Genomic DNA, 20,075 nt, shown 5'->3' on the forward strand with positions numbered 1-20,075 from the left:
CACACTTCGGTGCTGGGTGAACACGGGACACACACACACTGTTTTGCACATGAGGACAGAGGACATGAAGACAAGGAACACTGGGACACGCTCACTGTACACGGTCACACAGGGACAAGGCATTCAGGAACACACTGTCTTGCACATGAGGACAAGGGACATGGGACACACTCACTGTCTTGCTTCCTCTGCGTTACCAGCTCCACTTCCTCGCCCGGTGGCAGTCCCAGTAGATACTGCACAGCCTCCTCCCGGGTCAGGTTCCTGAACGGCCTGTCATTTGCCTGTCAGGGAGACATGGCAAGGGGACAAGGTTGGGGTGCAAGCGAGGCAACATGAGAACTCAGGGCAAGTCGCCATAAGCTGTGGGACCAGCACAGGGGAACGGGGATCACGCCACAACATAAAGTTCTGCAGCCATGCAGCCAGGTGTGATGGTGCACACCTTTCATCCCAGCACTTGGGAGGCTGAGAATTCAAGACCAGCCTGAGACTACATAGCGAATTCTAGGTTAAGCTGAGTTATAATGAGACCCTACCTCAAACAACAACACTATAAGCTGGGCCGGGCATGGTGATGAACACCTTTACCCAGTACTCAGGGGGCAGAGGCTGATGGAGCATGAACTTCAAGGCCAGTCTGGGACTACAGAGTGAGTGCCAGGTCAGCCTAGGCTAGAGTGAGACCCTACCTCAAAAAACACAAAATAAATTACTAAAAAGTGTTCACAGTCTTGAGTCCCCAGGATGACCCACGTGAGAACACGTAAGACTCTACAGATGTTCAGAGAACCCAGCATGCCGAGTGCCCCCACAGCAACGTCACCTGGAGAATCTCATCGCCTTCCTGGATGCCCTGCCCATCGGCTGGGCTACCTGCTTGCACCCCAGACACGAAGATGCCCACGTCGTTGCCCCCGGCCAGCCGCAGCCCAATGCTCGTGCCCTTGGGGAAGCGGACAACCCGTGTATCCGGGCTATACCTGTGGGAGATGTGGCACACATCAGGCCAGAGCAGAAGAGGGGAGAGCCGGGCACCCCCAGTAATGTCTTGACACCCACAGGGCCTCATTGTGGTAAAGACACCATAGGACAGACCCTGTCACTGAGCCACACAGGGAAGAAAACTATGCAGAAGAGAAAGGGCACAAGATGTGTGTGGCTGGGGGGGTCTGTGCTTAGGGGGCCCATTTTGGGGTACGTACCCACGGTCCTCTAGGCTCTGCCGGCTGGGTACCTTGTAAATGTCGTAGCTGCTTTCCTTGGGTGACTCTGCAAGGAAAAGCCGGGATTTTTCTGGTAGTGGGCATCAAAACCAGGAACACCCATGTACTTGACTACTGAGCCATGCCCCCCAGCCTCCAAGTCAGCAGGCTCTTCACCAAGCTGCCGGGCATGGCTGAGCCTCCCATCCTCTTCAGGGCATCTAGCCCTGGGAATGGTCCCATGCACATCCACCCTCACACTGGCACAGTCTTGTCAGAGTCTCTGGGGATCAGAAAAGCCAGGGACAGGCGCACAGTTATAACCAGCTCACCAGGTTCAGAGATGTTTCTGGAATCCACCGATCTTTCTCTCCTTCGAGGCTGTGGGCTCTCCCTGGGTGGGAAGACAGATTCAAGTTGAAGCAAGGGTATTTTAACAAATTATGTTACAATGCTTTTTTTTTTTTTTTTTCCCATCGGTACTAGGGATTGAACACAAGACCTTGCACATTCAGGGAAAGCATACTACCACTCCATTTCATTTCCAGCCCTCGTATTTTACTGTTTTAAACTCTTTTGGTGGGTGGGGTTTGAGGCAGGGTCTCACTCTACTCAGGCTGACCTGGAATTCACTATGTAGTCTCAGGGTGGCCTCGAACTCATGGTGATCCTCCTACCTCTGCCTCTCATATGCTGGGATTAAAGGCATGTGCCACCACGCCCAGCTTAACTTTTTTCCTACCTACCTACCTACCTACCTTCCTTCCTTCCTTCCTTCCTTCCTTCCTCCCTCTCTCCCTCCTTTCTTTCTTTCTAATTTAGAGAGAGAGAGAGAGAGAGAGAGAGAGAGAGAGAGAGAGAATTGGTGCTCCAGGGCCTCAGCCACTGTAATTGAACTCCAGGTGCTAGCGCCACCTAGTGGGTATATGCGACCTTGCGCTTGCCTCACTGGGGATTCTGGAACCTGGAGAGTCGAACCTGGGTCCTTAGGCTTCACAGGCAAACATCTTAATAACAGCTAAGCAATACCTGCAGTCCCTACTGTTTGTTTTTGACATCCTCCTGCCTCAGCGCTTGAGACATGTGCTGAGATGCCAGCTATCACTGTGCTGTCAAGGCAGGGTTCACACCATAGGCCTGCAGTCCACAGTGACCTGGGAACATCACAGCTGCCATCACTAAGAACTCAAATCTCCAATGTGACTCTCAGCTTCCAGTCTCCAGAATGACCTTGCCTGATTTGTGTGGTGACACCCGGTCACCCCAGCACTTGGGAAGCGGAAACAGGAGGATCTCAAGTTTAAGGCCTCCTGGATCTATGAAGTGAGAAGCAGACCAGCAGGGGCAGCTCACCGGAGATGACTTCACAATAAAAAGTAAAGACAGGGGCTGGAGAGATGGCTTAGCGGTTAAGTGCTTGCCTGTGAAGCCTAAGGACCCCGGTTCGAGGCTCAGTTCCCCAGGTCCCACGCTAGCCAGATGCACAAGGGGGCGCACGCGTCTGGAGTTCGTTTGCAGTGGCTGGAAGCCCTGGCGCGCCCATTCTCTCTCTCTCCTTCTATCTGTCTTTCTCTCTCTATGTCTGTCGCTCTCAAATAAATAAATAAATAATGAACAAAAAAAAAATTAAAAAAAAAAAAAGTAAAGACAGGAGCCAGGTGTGGTGACACACACCTTTAATCCCAGCACTCGGGAGGCCAAGATAGGAGGACCACTGTGAGTTTGAGGCCACCCTGAGACTACATAGTGAATTCCAGATCAGCTGGGGCTAGAGTGAGATCCTACCTCAAAAAAAAAAAAAAAGTAAAGACAGGGTTGGAGAGATGGCTCACAGGTTAAGGCATTTGGCTGCAAAGTCTAATGACCCAAGTTCAATTCCCCAGTACCCATATAAAGCCAGATACATAAAGTGGCCCATGCATTTGCAGTTCATTTGCAGTGGCTAGAGACTCTGGTGTGCGCATTCTCTTTCTCTCTCAAATAAATAAATAATTAAAAGAAAATATTAAGCCAGGCGTGGTGGTACAAGCCTTTAATCCCAGGGCTCAGGAGGCAGAGGGGAGGATCGCCATGAGTTTGAGGCCATCCTGAGAATACAGAGTAAATTCCAGGTCAGCCTGGGATAGAGTGAGACCCTACCTCAAAAAAGTACGGAGCTGGGAGATGGTTAGTGGTAGAGTGACAGCCTAGAACCCACAGTGAGGGCTGGGGGCGTGGTCAGTGGTGGAGTGACAGCCTAAAACCCACAGTGAGGGCTGGGGGCGTGGTCAGTGGTAGAGTGACAGTCTAGAACCCACAGTGAGGGCTGGGGGCATGGTCAGCAGTACAGTGACAGTCTAGAACCCACAGTGAGGGCTGGGGGCGTGGTCAGCGGTAGAGGGACAGCCTAGAACCCACAATGAGGGCTGGGGGCGTGGTCAGTGTTAGAAGTAGCCTAGAACTCAGTGAGGGATGGGGGAGTGGTAAGTGGTGGACCACTGGCCTGCCATGTGTGGGTTCTTGGTGTGTGAACAGCATGTGGTTGTGTTGTGGACAAGGTCCCTACCCAGGCAGACACATACCTGGAATGTACTTAGGGCAAAAGCTGAGCCACACTCTCCCACCACCCTGTGACCTCCACATGCCCTGGCATCCCCTGGCCTAGGTACGCACTCAGGGGAGTACTCTGGGGAGTACGTGCGACTGGCCTTGGGCCTCCGCTGTCTGTGCTGCGGCGGCGGTGGGACATGTGATGGAGGCGCCTGTGACAGTTCAGAGTTGAGCTCGGAGATGTCTGTGGACATGGAGCATCAGGTCAGCCAGGGTCACACTTGTCAGCTGGACCCATGTTGAAGAGGCCACTTTTCCTCGAGTTCTCGGAGCCCCCTGAGAACCAGCCTCAGCTGTCCCCATCCCTCTTGCAGCTGCCTCACCATCCAGGAGGGAACTGTCGCTGTCGCTGCGGGCTGGCGGGATGTTCACCAGGAACTGCCCTTGGTCCCTCAGCACGAGCAAAGTCAGCTTTCCTTCTGACTTCTCGATCAGGTGCCGTGTGTCACTCAAGGACAGGTCCTTACTGGACACCCCATTGATCTGAATGGGGACGAAACAAGTGAATGAGAGATGGGAGATAACAGAAACAGTTTATGGTGGCGGTGGGACTAGAAACAGACGTTCTCCAGAAATCACTCAAGATGGAGGACACAGGGTAAAAGTGGATCTCTGCAGTGAAGACTATTGCAGGACAGCACTGTCCACAGAATTCCAGACTGTGTCGGGACAGCACTGTCCACAGAATTCTATACTGTGTTGGGACATCGCTGTCCACAGAATTCCAGGCTGTGTCGGGACAGCACTGTCCACAGAATTCCAGACTGTGTCAGGACAGGACTGTCCACAGAATTCCAGACTGTGTCAGGACAGGACTGTCCACAGAATTCCAGACTGTGTCAGGACATCGCTGTCCACAGAATTCCAGACTGTGTCTGGGCAGCACTGTCCATAGAATTCCAGACTGTGTTAGGATAGCGCTGTCCACAGAATTCCAGACTGTGTCAGGACAGGACTGTCCACAGAATGCTAGAAACTGGCAATTTCAGCAGGGCATAGTGGCACACACCTTTAATCCCAGCACGTGGGAGGCAGATGTGGGAGGATTGCAATGAGTTCAAGGCCACCCTGAGACTACATACTGAGTTCCAGGTCAGCCTGGGATAGAGCAAGAACCTATTTGAAAAAAAGAAAAAAAAGAAAAGAAAAAAGAAACAATTTCTACAAGAGGCAAAGTTAACAGCCTCCTTCCTTCCAGGAATCAAAAATTATGCTGGAAACAGAAACAAAAAAGTGAACCAGGAGCCTTTAATCCCAGCACTTGGAAGACAAGTAAGTACAAGGATCACTGTGAGTTCAAGGACAGCCTGGGATTACAGCATGGAGTTCTAGGTCAGCCCGGGCTACAGTAAAACCCTTCCTTGGGGAAAAAAAAAAAAAAAAAAAACATACACAGAGAGAGAGAGAGAAGAGGAGAGGAAGGGGGAAGGGAGAAAAAAAACACCTCTACAGTCCCTAGAAATAGCAATGTTTTCATGCACATCAGGAATCCATTCCTGACATTTTTTTCTTTTAAGTGTTTTCAGGAATTCTAGAAAGTATGGGTTTCTAGTGTGCCCACCAAGTTAGCCATTTCTGACATCTGCCCCAAATCACTAGAAGCAGTTCTGGGTCCCTACAAACAGACAACTCCAGTCATGCAGGAGGGACAATCAGCTGCAAGTGACCTGGAAATCAAACAGCAAAATCGCTACAGACAGACTTCGAAGAACAATCTCTGAGGAATCTGCTCCCTGAGGCGTGACTGTCCCCTGAGTCTGTTCTCTGGGTCATTCTCCTCTGACCTCATGCCTGGGGCCAGGGGAACCAGCGCTACAGTCAGCAGCTCCAGGATGCTGATGGATGGCAGAATTAAAGGGTACTAGAAACAGCCAGCCCAATGGGGAGACCAGAAACTAGCAATGAATTTCTAGCAGAGGGAACCATGAGAGACAGCCTGGCCTCGGTAGCAGGCAGACCTTGGCTCTGGCAGTCCCGCAGTATGATTGGTGGCATTGTTTGCCCTGGCCTTAGCTCCCCCTCCACAGAATAAAACGTCTGTGCTTACCTGTAAGATAAGGTCCCCTTCCTGCAGCCCCCGGTTGCGGGCAGCCAGGCCGGAGTCTGTGATGTGTTTGATGAAGATTTGGCTACCCAGCTTCACACCAAATTCTATGGGGAGGAGAGGGAAACTGAGGCAGAGCCAACGCAGACAGGCAGATAGGCAGCCAAGAGTCTCCTCATGCTGTCATGACAGTTTCCAGGACTACTGAATCCGTCCATCTCACCCAGTGACAGGGCACTGGTGTCCCAAAGAGTAAGGAACACCAGAACTGGGTGACATCTCTTCCCCTTCCCCCTTCAGTTTTTCGAGGTAGGGTCTCACTCTAGTTCAGGCTGACCTGGAATTCACTATATAGTCTCAGGGTGGGTTCACACCTACTTCGGCCTCCCAAATGCTGGGATTAAAGGCATGCGCCACCACACCCAGCTTTTTTGCTTTGTTTTATATTTTATTTATTTATTTATTTGAGAGACAGAGAAAGAGGCAGATAGAGAGAGAGCGTGCACTAGGGCCTCCAGCCACTATAAACGAACTCCAGACACATGTGCCACTTTGTGCATCTGGCTTACATGGGTACTCGGGAAATGAACCTGGGTCCTTAGGCTTTGCAGGCAAGTGCATTAACCACTAAAGCATCTCTCCAGCCCCTAGTGACATCTTGGAGAGCACTGATGACCCAGTGCGAGTCTGATGGCATCCCTGTGCTGACACCAACATCACAACACAAGGGAGGTGACAGTCGGTATCACTGACATCATGACTCAGCCCTTCATGTTGTCACACTTGTCATCAAAATCACCATGGGGGCTGGAGAGCTCAGCAGCAAAGGTGCTTGCCTGGGAAACCTAAGGAACCAGGTTGGATTCCCCACTACCCACGTAAAGCCAGATGCACAAGTTGCTGCATGCATCTAGAGTTTGTTTGCAGTAGCTGGAGGCCCTGCCATGCCCAATCTCATATTATCTCTTTCTCTCTCTCTCTCCTTGCACATAAATAAATATTTTTTAGAGCTGCGGCATGGTGGCGCAGGCTTTTAATTCCAGCACTGAGGAGGCAGAGGTAGGTGGATCACTGTGAGTTCAAGGCCAGCCTGAGATTACAGAGTGAATTCCAGGTCAGCCTGGGCTAGACTGAAACCTCACCTAAAAAAAAAAAAAAACAGAAAAAGTCACCATGGGGAACGGAGTGGGCAATCCTCCTGCCTCAGCATCCCAAGTACCTGGAAGAGGGGCCTGGCTTCTGGTCATGCATGAGGACAGCAGGCCCCTGGGCAGGAGGGCACCTCACCTTCACTGTTGCGCCTTTTCACCAGGACAGACTTCACGGGCCTCATGAGCACATCCTGCCTTGGGAGCCTCTTGTAGCCTGAGACCAGGTCCAGCCCATTGTCCTCATCATCCTCGGAGCCTGAGCAGGTGGGGCTCCTGCGCCTGTGGCCATCCCCGCGGCGTCGGCGGGAGCGTGCGCTGTAGGAGCGCCCCGAGCTGGATGAGCCACCCTCGTAGCCACGGCCATGGTCAGCTTCATCCTCCTCAGACCCAGCCAGGGCAGCCTTGGGGACAGGCAGGTGGACCCTCCGGGGACGCTTCACGGTCTGGGAGAGAAGGGACGGGATAAGCAAGAACTGTGTCCTGTCCACAGGGTGACACTGCAGACCCAAAGTGAGGGAATCTGCTGGGGACATGGGCCAGGGGTGTGGTTAACAGTAGAGTGACAGCCTAGAACCCACAGTGAGGGCTGGGGGCGTGATCAATAATAAAGTGACAGTCTAGAACCCACAGTGAGGGCTGGGGGCGTGGTCAGCGGTAGAGTGACAGCCTAGAACCCACAGTGAAGGCTGGGGGCGTGGCTCTGTGGTAGAGCACCTATTTTGCAGGAAACCCTGGGTTCCTTCCCAACACCACTACAGTAATAACGAAATAATAGCACCCATCCAGATAGCATCCGGCCCCACTGGGCTCATGGGGTCACAGACTCAGACACAGTCCTGGATGATAGTCCCCTCTCCCTAAGTCCACTTACTATGTTGGCCGCCTTGGTGCAGGTCTTGAGGATCTGAATTGCAAAGGCAGATGTGACATTTTCCACAGAGACCCCATTCACCATGACAACCTGGTCCCCGGTCCTAAGGAAAAGGACCTCAGAGTGGAGACTGGGCACATCTGGGTCTATGATGTCTCTTCTTTAGCTCCTGCACACCCCAGGGTCACAAAGACATTCACCTTCCAGCCTCAGTTTCCTCATGTGTGACTCACACAGCCAGATATCACCTAAGGGTAAGGGTTTACCCCTCTCTCCTGTACTCTCTCTCCTCTCCTCTCTCTGCTTCTCTCAGTCTGTTTCTAACTCTCTGTGAACTCGGTTGCCACCCCCCAGGGCCAGGCACAACTTCCCCACACATCTCCCAGGAAACCTGGGGGCCTCAGAGCCCAGCTCCAGCTCTCCTCTCCTCCTGCTATGAACTTTCTCTTCCGGGGCCACTATGACCTGACACAGAGCTTTGGCTCCCATCTGAGTCTCTCCCTCCCGGCCTGTCATCTTGTCCCTGGGCGGTGGTCTGGAGCCTTACTGGAGCCTGCCCTCAGCAGGGCCACCGGGCACCACGTCGGACACAACAACGGAGCCACTGGACCGGTCCCGGCCTCCAGAGATGGCAATGCCAAAGCCACGGCGGGGGTCCTGAAGGGCAAGGGGGACAAGGGCGTTTGCTTCCCCGGGACCCAGGGCCCCTCCACGGAGCCAGGCAGGACCTCACTCACCTTGTACAGAGTGGCTGTGTGCTGTTCCCAGATGGTCAGCTCCTCCATGTCTGCCACCTGGAAGGGATAAGAAAGGGGACATCAGGTTGTGGGGGGGGGTCCCAGGGAAACCTTGAGCCACTATCCCTCAGCTTCCTCCCTCGTGCCCCAAGGTCAAGATGCCAAGAGCATAGTAGCAGGGCCTTCCCTCCTCCACCCACAGCCCTCCATGTCTCCCACCTCCTGGGGTCAAACCCCACCAGACCTGGCCCTGGCTTCTTTCCCTGCCCCTTGCTCCCTCTCTGCAGACACACACACAGGCCTCCACGCTGCTCCTCCATCACTGGGGCTCATCCTGCCCCCGGGGCTGTGCCTTCTGCTTGGATAACAGTCTAATCTTTCCCAGTTCTCCACTCTCCTCCCTGGGCCACTCTGCTTAGAACCGAACCCCTCCCATCTCACCCTGTCCAGTACCCAATCCATGCCCCTTCCTGCCTGCCCACCCCTCCCCTTCTGAGCTGTGCTCACAGCTGCGAAGATGTGAAGCGCTGTCCCCAAGCACATTGTCCTGCCTGCTTGGTTTTCGGGTGTTTTTATTTTATTTATTTATTTATTTATTTATTTATTTATTTATTTATTTATTTATTTATTTATTTATTTTGGCCCAGGCTGGTGTAGAACTCACAGTGATCCTCCTGTCTCAGCATCCCAAGTGTGGGATTCTTCAAAAACAGAGCCAGCTCTCCGCAGGATTCACCTCCTGCCCAAGGAATTTTTATTTCTTGGCTCTCAAAAAGGTTCCCTGGGGGCACCTAGGCTCCTTGGGGGGTGGGAATGCAGGTGGCCCAGACTTGTCCCAGCTTGTGCGGGCCGGTCTCCAGGGGATACCAGAGGCCTCTAAAACCCTCCAGGGCTCTCCCGGTGCCTGGGTGTTAAGCTGAGTTCTGGCAGGGCTCCCTGCACTGGGGACGGCTTCCAAGGATTCTACATGGCCGTCCTCAGCCACATAAGATTTGCCTGAACTGACCAGGAAGGGTGGCTCAGGTCTTTAATCACAGTACTCCAGAGGCTGAGGCAGGAGGATTGCCGTGAGTTCAAACCTGGGCTACAGAGTGAGTTCCAGTGAGGCCCTGCCTGGAAACAAGACAAAACTCCTGAAATGCCACTCCACAGGAAACCTCCCTGACCATGCAGCTAACCAAGGGCCGCTGCACAATATCAGCCCCTGCTGATAGCCATGTCCAGCCATAGTCAGGAGGTGGGGATCAGGCTCCTCCTGGCTGTACAATCAGCCAACGGTGGGCAAAGCTGTACTGGGGGGAGGCACTCCAACTCATCCTGTAGAGCCCCAGGGCCAGTCTCTTCCCGCCTTGACACCTTGCAGTGGAGTCTCCCCATCCCCAGTCTGGGAGGCTCTGGGCTGGTTGACTGAGACTGAGAAGCCAGCCTAGTCCCCGCAGCCTGAAGGGGGAGGAGGGGAGTGAGGAAGGCTCCTGCTGGCTCCTAGGGAGAGCTGAGCCCCTGAGCCACGCCCCAAGCCACCTGCCGACAGGAACGCCCTGAGGGGACTGAGGGGACCAACCAGGTCCAACCAGGTCATTACAGTCACCCAACCCTGGGGCACTTGGTTCCTGCCCGCCCCTCCCCTCCCCCACCACAGGCCCACCTCCAGGAACGGTATCCGGAGGGGACTAGGCTGGGGACAACTTCTCCAGCACGGTTGGGACTCAGGGACCTGGAGACGACAGTTCCTCCCCGCCAAGGACCTAGAGCCACATGGCCCTCCAGCTAAGAGCAGCATGGCCCTGGGGCTATGCCTCAACCCTGCAGCCTCAGTTTCCCCTTCTAGGGTGGGATCCCAGGCAGGGCGCTGTGGGTGGGTGGGCGGTGGGTGCGAAGGAGTTTGAACTCCATGTTTGGATGATGAAGTCACTTCAGAGTGACAGGAGTGGCCACCCAGGTGTGCAAGACCGCACCTCTGCCGGGTCAGGCCTGTTAGTTAAGGGTTTTGTATACAGCAGGTGCCCAATAAATGGCCGTGGCCTCACCCACAGCCTCAAACATGCCAACAACCACAACCAAGAAATCCCACTTCCTTCCCTAAATCCTCTTTCAAACCACGGCCCACCACCCATTTTACAGGCGAGGCACGAGTGGTCCCACCGGCCCATGGGATTTGAACCCAGGACTCCGGGTAAAGGAGGCAGAGGGGCGCCCTAGGGGCAGTTCTGGGGGTGGGGGGCGAGGGGACTAGACCCACTTCGCTGTGCAGCCCCAGGATAAATCACCGCATCTCCTTCAGCCTCAGTTTCCCCACCTGGAGGGCAGTAGAGTCCCACGCCTCTCCTCCTGGCAGGTCCCTTCCCCCTTCCACACTCCGCGGGGATACTTGCCTGGAATCTCACCGCCATGGTCCACGGCGGGGTTGGGGAAGGGGTCGCTTGGAAACAGTCAACCGCCCTCCCACCCCAGACGAAGGGGGGGTGGGGGGGACCTGGAAACAGTCAATCAGCGTTTGGGGAGGGAGCCGGCGGGGTGGGCTCGCGCGGCTCGGCCGCTCTGGGCTGCACCTGCCTGTCTTCCTCGTCCAGGTCCGCGGCCGCCCCGCCCCGCGCGCCCCGCCCCGCGCCTCCATCGCAGGCTCCGGATCCCAAGACCGACGATCCCAGCCGGGTCTTCCCAGCAGCCGAGCCTGCGCCCGCGGTCCCCGCTGCAGGGCGGCCCGGCGGGGCTGCGGCAAAAACCCGACCTGGATAACCGGCCAGCGCGGAACGGAGTCTGGGGGCGCTGCAGGGTTTATTTTTGTCCCGCCCCCCACCCCCCCCCCCCCGCAAGGCCGGTCGGTGATCTGAGCACATTATGAAGTTCGGGGCAGGGAGGCCCCACCGGGGTCCCGGGAGCACGAGTTGTGACAGTCGGAGTGGTCACAGAAGGCTTCCTGGATGAGGGGGCATTGTAAGGTGAGGGTTGGAAGGTTGGCGGAGACTGCCAAGACAAGACAGGCTAACTTCTGGCTCTTCCAGCGTCTCTGCACAGGGGGAAACTGAGGCCCGTGGAACTGGACTAAAGAGAAACTGGGAACCAGGGACCTCGTGAAGAGGCCCAGCCGTCCCCACGCCAGGGTCCTGGGCTGAGGTTCGTCCAGGTTCTGAGTTCAATCCCCGCTCTGCGCTGAACCCCGGATGAGAAGAGGGGACGGGGCTCCGGGGAGAGGAAGCCCTCTCCGGAGAGGTCCAGGCCAGCCTGGATCTGACCGGCACCCGGGAGGACCCCAGGGGCTAAGCCTCTGGTCAGTGGGTGGCCCCGCCCACGCATTCCACACTGGAGAAACAAAATAAAAATACACCCAGGCGCAGGGTGCTGCGGCCCCACCGCAGCCCAAGGTCGAAGGGGCACATCCGGGTCTGGGCGCCCTCCCCACCCTGGGTGGCTCCTCTTTGGGCCCCAGAGGGACGCCCAGAGCCCGCAGGCCAGAGGGAACCTGGGGAGTCTGGGAAGGCTTCTTGGAAGAGGAAGAGATTTGTGGGCGGGTTTGAAAGTTGGTGGTTAAGAGTTTAACTCTTGCTGGAGGATGGTTCAGTGGTTAGGGTGCGTGCCTGCAAACCCTGTCGACCTAGGTTTGATTCTCCAGCACCCATGTTAAACCAGATGCACACTCGTTTGCAGTGGCAGGAGGCCCTGGCACACCCATACTCACTGTCTCTCTCTCTCTCTCTGCACAGTCAGTAATACATAAAGAGTTTAATATAGAGTTTGACACACACTGAACCCTGGTCTAGAAAAATGGCTCACTTTAGCCTGTTGCAAACCCAGGGTTCAATTCCCTAGCACCCAAGTGCATGTGTGTTCACACACACAAATTGGGGGGGGGAATGTTTTATGAGTTTAGGTCAGATGTGGTGCCCCTACCTCTAATCCCAGCCCTGGGAGGCTGAGGCAAATAAATAAATAAATAAAAGATACTGTATGTATAGGTATGGTTCTAAGCCAGCCGCTCAATGGACCTGTGTGTGCCTCAGTGTCCCCATCCATATAGGGGGATGGTAACAGAGCTCAGACTACCACAATCTATTCCGAGACAGGTATGCAGTTCCTGCTGGGCTGGACCTCGCAATCCTCCTGCCTCAGCTTTCCCATTTCCAGTCTGTTCCTGTTACCTGTGCTCAGGAGCCCTCCATGGATCCCAGAGGCCAGACCCCAGACAGGGCTTCCTTCTGCGTGTGTCCACCAGTCCACCCCTGCAACGTCCATCTGCCCTTCCATCCATCCACTTTCTCACTCTCTTCACCAGCCCCTCCGGTGTCCACCCCTGCAGCGTCCATCCATCCTTCCATCCATCCACTCTCTCCACCAGCCCCTCCAACGCAGACCCAGATAAAACCTGAATGACGAGGGACCCGCAGAACTGTGACACCAACTCCAGCCCACGGTGGGGGGGCATGGCTGTCCAGGAGGGGGCTGGTGTGCGCAGGGACCTGCATCTGGGGAAATTGAGGCACGGGATGGGAGCAGGGGCTGTCCAAGGTCTTTCCTGGGGAGATGGAGTGGATGTCACTCAGGATCATGGACTTCCCTGGGACCAGAGCCCAGGAAACCACTGCAGGCCTCTGCCTGAGTATCTATTAGGCTCCTACTGTGTACACAATGCTGTGGCTGCCAGGTGACAGGTCAGGTCTGAGAAGGCCAGGCCATGTGATCACTGTCCCCACAGAAGCCCGAGGGCCTCTGGAAGATGACAGAAACGGAATAATACATAGTAAATAAAAACACCATGTTTAGTGCTGAGGCAAAAGGATCACCATGAGTTTGAGGCCAGTCTGGGCCATAGAGTGAGTTCCAGGTCAGGTCAGCCTGGGCTAGAGTGAAACCCTACCTCAAAAACAACAGGGGGCTGGAGAGATGGCTTAGTGGTTATGGCACTTGCTTGCAAAGCCACAGAACCCAGGTTTGATTCTCCAGTACCCACATAAGCCAGATGCATATGATAGCGCATGTGTCTGGAGTTTGTTTGCAGCAGGTGAAGGCCCTGGCATGGCCATTCTCTGTCTGTCTATCTCTCTGTCTATCTGCCTCTCTTTCTCTCTCATAAATAAATAAATAATTTTTTTTGTTTTTTTTTTTCAGTTTTCCTTTTTTTAAATTTTTATTAGCATTTCCCATGATTATAAAAAAAAAATGTCCCATGGTAATTCCCTCCCCCCCACACACACATAAATAAAATTTTTAAAAAGGGCTAGGAAAGGTGGTTCAGCAGTTAAGGTATTTGCCTGCAAAGCCTAAGGAAAGGGTTCGATTCCCCAGTACCCACATAAGCCAGATGCACAAGGTGGTGCATGCGTCTGGAGTTCATTTGCAGCTGCTGGAGGCCCTTGTATGCCCATTCTCTCCCTCTCTCCCTCCCTCTTTCTCTCTCTCTCTCTATCTCTCTCTCTCACTCTCTCTCATAAACAAACAAGCAAACAACAGCCTCCAACTAAACTTGGGTTAGCCTGGGCAGGGATGTTGAGGAGGTGACCTGGGAAGGGATCCCTGGGCAATGGGGGTGAGGGAAGGATTCTGACGTGTGGGAGGTGTGCTGAGGAGGGCTCAGGCTGTGCACAGGCCCAGGGTAGGGTGAGCCTGGGTGATGGAGGAGCAGCAAGGAGCCTGCAGGGTGCAGAGGGAGGGTGGCTGCAGAGGGCAGAAGACTCTCAGGACTCCGACTCTGACCCTGGGAGATGGGAGCCTGGAGGACTGTGGGCTGCAGGATTGTGAGCGCAGGAGGGCTCACAAGGCCCTCTGGTGGCTGTGCAGGGAGGAAGGGCAGAGCCTGAAGGTGGGAGCCTGGGACCCAGTAGGAAAGTGCTGGGGCCTGACCACCAAGCTGGCCTCCTACTGCCTCAGCGCCCCCTCCCCCCAGGACTGGGATGACCAATGTGTGCCACCACGTCATCATTAGCGACACACCTGTGATCCCAGCACCTGCAGGACAGAGGCAGGACAGTGAGTGAGATGCCAGCGTGTGTCACAGGGAGGCAGTGGCTCCAAACAAAAACAAACAGGTGAAAGATACAACCTTCCAAAAGCTTGTCAGGGATTCCAAGGAGGGGACTACTCCAACCCAGGAGATGCTAACCTGGAAGGAGACCCAAGGGAAGACAGAGCAGAGTCCAGAGCAAATCCTACACCAGCCACTCTGCCTCAGTTTCCCCATCTGCAAGTCATCTGCAATGACTCTGAGCAGTATTTGGGGGGAAGCAGCCAAAACGCATGGTTCTACCTTGTCCATCCAGGTGCCTCCGCTGTCCAGGCTCCATCCATAGTGGGTCCTCTCCACAGCTCTGCCTGCCCTGCCCCGTGTGCTCCCTGCTCCCCCTGCTCCATATACACAGGCCTCCTCAAAGCTCCTCCATCACCTGCCTCTCCTTGGGCCTTCCTCGGCACATTCTTTCATCTGGATCACTCTTTCACCCAGACAGCAGTTTGACAAGTATTCAAGTTCTTCAAGTCTCTGCTTAAACATCACCTTTTAAATCAATACCTCCATCTTTCTATGATAAATAAAATAAACCAGGTGTGTGTACACACGCCTATCACCCCAGCACTTGGGAGGCAGAGGTAGGAGGATCGTTGTGAGTATGAGGGCAGCCTGAGACTACAAAGTGACTTCCAGGTCAGCCTAGGCTAGAGTGAGACCTTACTTTGGAAAAAAAAAAAAACAAAAACAAAAACTGAATAAGGAGCTGGGGAGATGGTCCAGTGGTTAAAGGCACTTGCTTGCAAAGCCTGCCAGTCCAGTTTGATGCCCACGTAAAGCCAGATACAGAAAGTGGTACATGCATCTGAAGTTGGTATGGAGTGGTAGGAGGCCCTGAAACTCTCAGACTGTCTCTCTCTCTCTGCCCCTTTCTCTCTCAGATAATTAAATAATAATAAAATTAAATAAAAGCTGAATACAATAGAAGTAAGTGCTGAATACATGTGCTTGCTGACTACATACCTTGCACACAGTAAGGGCTCAATAAGTGTAGTTCATTGCCTAGGCAGCCTCTCCCTATGGCTATGTGGCCCACTGATCTCAGTCCATTCCAAAGGTGTTGGGCTCCACCCTGGGCAAACAGGGCTCCCCTGGTGCCTGGCCAGGTGGAGGAGGAGAGACCAAAATCCAAACTCCCTGCTATGAACTTTCCCCATAACTCAGGGCCACACGGAAGTCCGAAGTGCTGAGCCTCACTGAGGGGCAGGGATTTTTTTAGATGTTGAGCCCAGTGCAGGGGTCTGGAGGGGCAGCCTTCCAGCTTCCCCCCTTCTCCATTTTGCCTCTGACACTTCTACTTCCCTGTGCAGCCCTGGGAGGGCCTCTCAGCCTGTTCTCACTCCATTCTGCATGAAGTACACCATTGGCTTTGACCATCGGTCTGGCTTTGCCTCCTGCTAGACCTGGTGTGTGTTACCTGTCGTTCCCAGCTCTTGATGACATGGGTTAATCTCATTCCTTAAGGCACAGAGACTGAGGCTGGGCCAAGAAAAGGGTGTGTGTGTGTGTGCGTGTGTGTGTGTGTGTGTGTGTGTGCGCGCGCGCGTGTGTGTGTGTTTCGAGATAAGGTCTCACTCTAGTTCAGGCTGACCTGAAATTTACTATGTAGTCTCAGGCTGGCCTCAGACTCAAGGCAATCCTCCCACCTCTGCCTCCCAAGTGTTGCACCACCACATCCTGCTTAAGAAAAGGTTCTGATGGTCACAACTCCATGAACCATCCATTTCTCTCTGAATCGCACATCCCTAGGATGGGACCTGAGAGAGAATGAGCCTGTGTCCTCCAGGGACCCCCCACCACCACCACCATCCCTTCCAACTCTGTCCGAAGGCTAAGTCCATTCTGGGGCCTCAGAACATGGGTTCTCTACTTCCTGGGCCTTCTGGGTCTCAAACTAAGTCATCTGAGGAGCAAACAGAGACTGCCACCTTTGGGAATTATCTTTTGTCCTCTCCCTCTTTGTGAGCAAATGACCCAGAAAAGATTCCGGTCATCCGAGTTCTTTCCTTTCCCTGTTTAGCTCTGGTCACCCACCCACCATGACCATGAAAGTCTCAGTTGAGTGACATGACCCACAAACTTCTGGGGTCCCTGCACCATGTGACACGAAAGAGGCAGGTGCATGCTGAACTTCTGAAAACCTGGGGGTCCCTTAGGAAACTTCCAAGAGACTCAAAAAGAGGCAAGGTGACAATCTGGCCCCATCTGTCACCTCCCCACTCTGTCCTAGGCTTGCCTGTGATCCCCTCTGCTCCCCTACTGGGGATCAAAAACCACCCTGCACCCCTGGGCCATCACCACCACCCCCACCTGCCTCACAATGTCTCTTTGAGGGCTCTGGCTGCTGTGTCCTGGGCTGGCTGCCAGGGTAGAAATTACAGCCACATAATCGCTCGGAAACTATGTCAGATGCTTACAGCTTCCGGCTGGCTGGGGTGGCAGACAGGGGCAAGTTGGGGGTCCCAGGAAGCTGAGGTTGGGATACTTGGATCCACGATACCTGCAAGGTGGACGGAGCAGAGCTGGGGACTTACCTATCAGGCAGGCTGGATGGACTCCGGCAGGATGGTGGGAACCAGGCTCCGTAACTGCCTGGCATGGGCGGTGGGGAGGAGAAAGAAGGAAGGCTCACCACTCCAGCCCGGCGACCTGTTTGCTCATCTTGGCCACCCTCATGGTGGCAACAGGCAGGCACGTCCCTGTCCCTTCACTGGGTGGAACCAGTGAAACAATGTGCCAGGCCAACAGGGAGAGAGAGAGGCTGGCCAGGAGGGTGTGTGGCTCTGTTGCAAGGTGATCTCAGGAGGCATTAACCCCTGAGCACCCAGAGGCATAGACACCAGGTCCTACCAGGGCCAGACCAGGCACCAAGCCAAGAACCTCGGAGCAGGTGCTCAAAACACAGGTAAGGACACGTGAAGAAAAAAAAAAATGAATGAACTACACTTTAAGCTATACCCCAGCCCTCACTGTGGGTTCTAGGCTAACACTCTACTGCTGACCAAGCCCCCAGCCCTCACTGTGGGTTCTAAGCTAACACTCTACTGCTGACCAAGCCCCCAGCCCTCACTGTGGGTACTAGGCTGTCACTCTACTGCTGACCACGCCCCCAGTCAGATTATTTTGACATTGACTTCCTTGTTTGTAAATCATGACTCTTAAGGCCACTTGTGATTTTCCAGTTTCTGTTTATTTTTTTTAAATTTGTTTCCTCTTATTCATTGGCTTCAAAAAGTATTTATTTATTTATGAGGGAGAGAGAAAGAGGCAGATGAGCCTGGTATGGTGGCGCACTTCTTTAATCCCTGCGCTAGGGAGGCAGAGATAGGAGGATCACCATGAGTTTGAGGCCACCCTGAGACTACATAGTGAATTCCAGGTCAGCCTGGACTAGAGTGAAACCCTACTTCAAAAAGCGAAAAAAAAAAAAAAGATGCAGATGAGCATGAAAGAATGGAGAATGGGTGTGCCACAGCCTTTAGCTACTGCAAACAAACTCCAGACACATGTGCCACCTTGTGCATCTGGCTTATATGGGTATTGGGGAACCAAATCTGGGTCCTTAGGCTTCTCAGGCAAGCACCTTAACCACAAAACAATTTCTCCAGACCCAATTGGCGTTTGTTTGTTTGTTTGTTTGTTTCAAGGTACGGTCTCACTCCAGCTCAGGCTGACCTGTAATTCACTGTGTAGTATCAGGGTGGCCTTGAACTCATGGCAATCCTACCTCTGCCTCCCAAGTGCTGGGATTAAAGGTGTGTGCCACCATGCCCAGCTTTTATTTTATTTATTTATTTTTTAGAGAGAGAAAGAGAGATAGAAAATTGGCACACCAGGGCCTCAGCCACTATACTCAAACACCATCTAGTGGGCATGTGTGAACTTGTGCTTGCCTCACCTTTGTGAGTCTGGCTTATGTGGGATCTAGAGAATCAAACAAGGGTCCTTAGGATTTGCAGGCAAGCACCTTAACCACTAAGTCATCTCTCCAGCCCAGCTTTTAAAATTTATTTTATTTGTCTGAGAAAGAGAGAGAAAGGCAGAGAGGCGGGGAGGGAGAGAGAGAGAGAATGGGTGTGCCACTGCAAATGAACTGCAGATGTATGTGCCACCTTGTGCACCTGGCTTATATGGGTCCTGGGGAATTGAACCTAGTTCCTTTGGCTTTGCAGGCAAGTGCTTTACTGCTAAGCCATCTCTCTAGCTCCTGGCTTTTTTTTTAAGAGAGAGAGAAAGAGAGAGAGAATTGGCACACCAGACCCATGAGCCACTGCAATGGAACTCCAGACACATGCACCACCTTGTGCACATGCATGGCCTTGTACATCTGGTTTACTTGGGTTCTGGGGAAATGAACCTGGGTCCTTAGGGTATTCAGGCAAGTGCCTTAACCACTGAGTCATCTCTCTAGCCCTTCACTGGCTTTTTATTCTACTCCCTCCTTCCACATTTCTGGGACACCCAAGGGCATTGGTTCAGCCCCCCACACACACCTCTCTGCCTCTGCTGTCAAAGGGCACATCTGCAAGCATAACTGGAGAGTTACTTCCAGATCTGCCTGCCACAGTGAAACCATACTTTGAAAAACCAAAATAAATAAATAAATAATAATAATAATAATAATAAATAAAATAAAAAGGGCTGGGGAAGATAGCCTAGTGGTTAAGGCATTTGTCTGCAAAGCCAAAGGACCCAGATTCGATTCCCCAGGATCCATGTAAGCCAGATGCACAAGGAGGCACATGTATCTGGAGAGCCCTGGCACTCTCTACCTTTTTCTCTCTTTCTTTCTCAAATAAATAAATACATTAAAAAGAAGAAGGAGGAGGAGGAGGAAGAAGAGAAAAGAAAGAAAGAAAAGAAAAGAAAAGAAAAGAAAAGAAAAGAAAAGAAAAGAAAAGAAAAGGAGGGCCAGGAGTGATAGTGCACACATTTGATCTCAGCACTCGGGGGGGGGGGGCAGAGTTAGGAGAATTGCTGTGAGTTCGAGGTCAGTCTCAGACTACATAGTAAATTACAGGTCAGCCTTGGCCAGAGACCCTACCTCAAAAATAAATAAATAAATAAATAAATAAAGGAAGCTGGGCATGGTGGTACATGCCTTTAATCCCAGCACTAAACCCGAGACTGCATAGTGAATTCCAGGTCATCCTGAAACCTCAAAAACAAAAACAAAAACAAAAGGAAAGGAGAAACTGGAAAGATAGCTAAGTGGTTAAAGGCACTTGCTTGCAAAGCCTGATGTCCCCAGTACCCATGTAAAGCCAAATGCACAAAGTGGCACATGTGTCTGGAATTTTTCTGCAGTGGCAAGAAGCCCTGGCACACCCATTCTCTCTCTCTCTGTCATTTATAGGCAAGTGCCTTAACTGCTGAGCCATCTCTCTAGTCCCTCATTTGTAAATATAAGTAAATAAATATTTAAGAAAGGAGAGAGCTGGAGACATGTTCAGCAAGTAAAGGCACTTGTTTCCAAAGCCTGG

General features: G+C 53.1%; 1 protein-coding gene across 4 annotated transcripts in view; it reads right to left on the reverse strand.

Moving 5' to 3' along the window:
• The window catches only part of Tjp3 (tight junction protein 3), a 28,111-nt gene extending 10,756 nt beyond the window's left edge, over positions 1 to 17,355 (reverse strand). The window contains exons 1-12 of one of the 4 annotated variants that reach the window (XM_045134829.1): positions 17,127 to 17,355; positions 8,598 to 8,654; positions 8,408 to 8,517; positions 7,861 to 7,963; positions 7,126 to 7,432; positions 5,842 to 5,945; positions 4,118 to 4,277; positions 3,858 to 3,978; positions 1,538 to 1,599; positions 1,206 to 1,272; positions 827 to 983; positions 176 to 284 (exon numbers count right to left, since the gene is read on the reverse strand). In XM_045134829.1, coding sequence (XP_044990764.1) covers positions 176 to 284; positions 827 to 983; positions 1,206 to 1,272; positions 1,538 to 1,599; positions 3,858 to 3,978; positions 4,118 to 4,277; positions 5,842 to 5,945; positions 7,126 to 7,432; positions 7,861 to 7,963; positions 8,408 to 8,517; positions 8,598 to 8,645 — 1,348 coding nt within the window. In that variant the 5' untranslated portion in view covers positions 8,646 to 8,654; positions 17,127 to 17,355. Of the gene's footprint in view, positions 1 to 175; positions 285 to 826; positions 984 to 1,205; positions 1,273 to 1,537; positions 1,600 to 3,857; positions 3,979 to 4,117; positions 4,278 to 5,841; positions 5,946 to 7,125; positions 7,433 to 7,860; positions 8,030 to 8,407; positions 8,518 to 8,597; positions 8,655 to 10,969; positions 11,149 to 17,126 lie in introns of those variants that run through there. The other 3 variants (XM_045134828.1, XM_045134830.1, XM_045134831.1) reach the window with 3 other exon arrangements.
• Between the last annotated feature and the right edge of the window lie 2,720 nt (positions 17,356 to 20,075).

This window comes from Jaculus jaculus, chromosome 15 (genome assembly GCF_020740685.1).
Source record: "Jaculus jaculus isolate mJacJac1 chromosome 15, mJacJac1.mat.Y.cur, whole genome shotgun sequence".
Lineage (NCBI taxonomy): Eukaryota > Metazoa > Chordata > Mammalia > Rodentia > Dipodidae > Jaculus > Jaculus jaculus.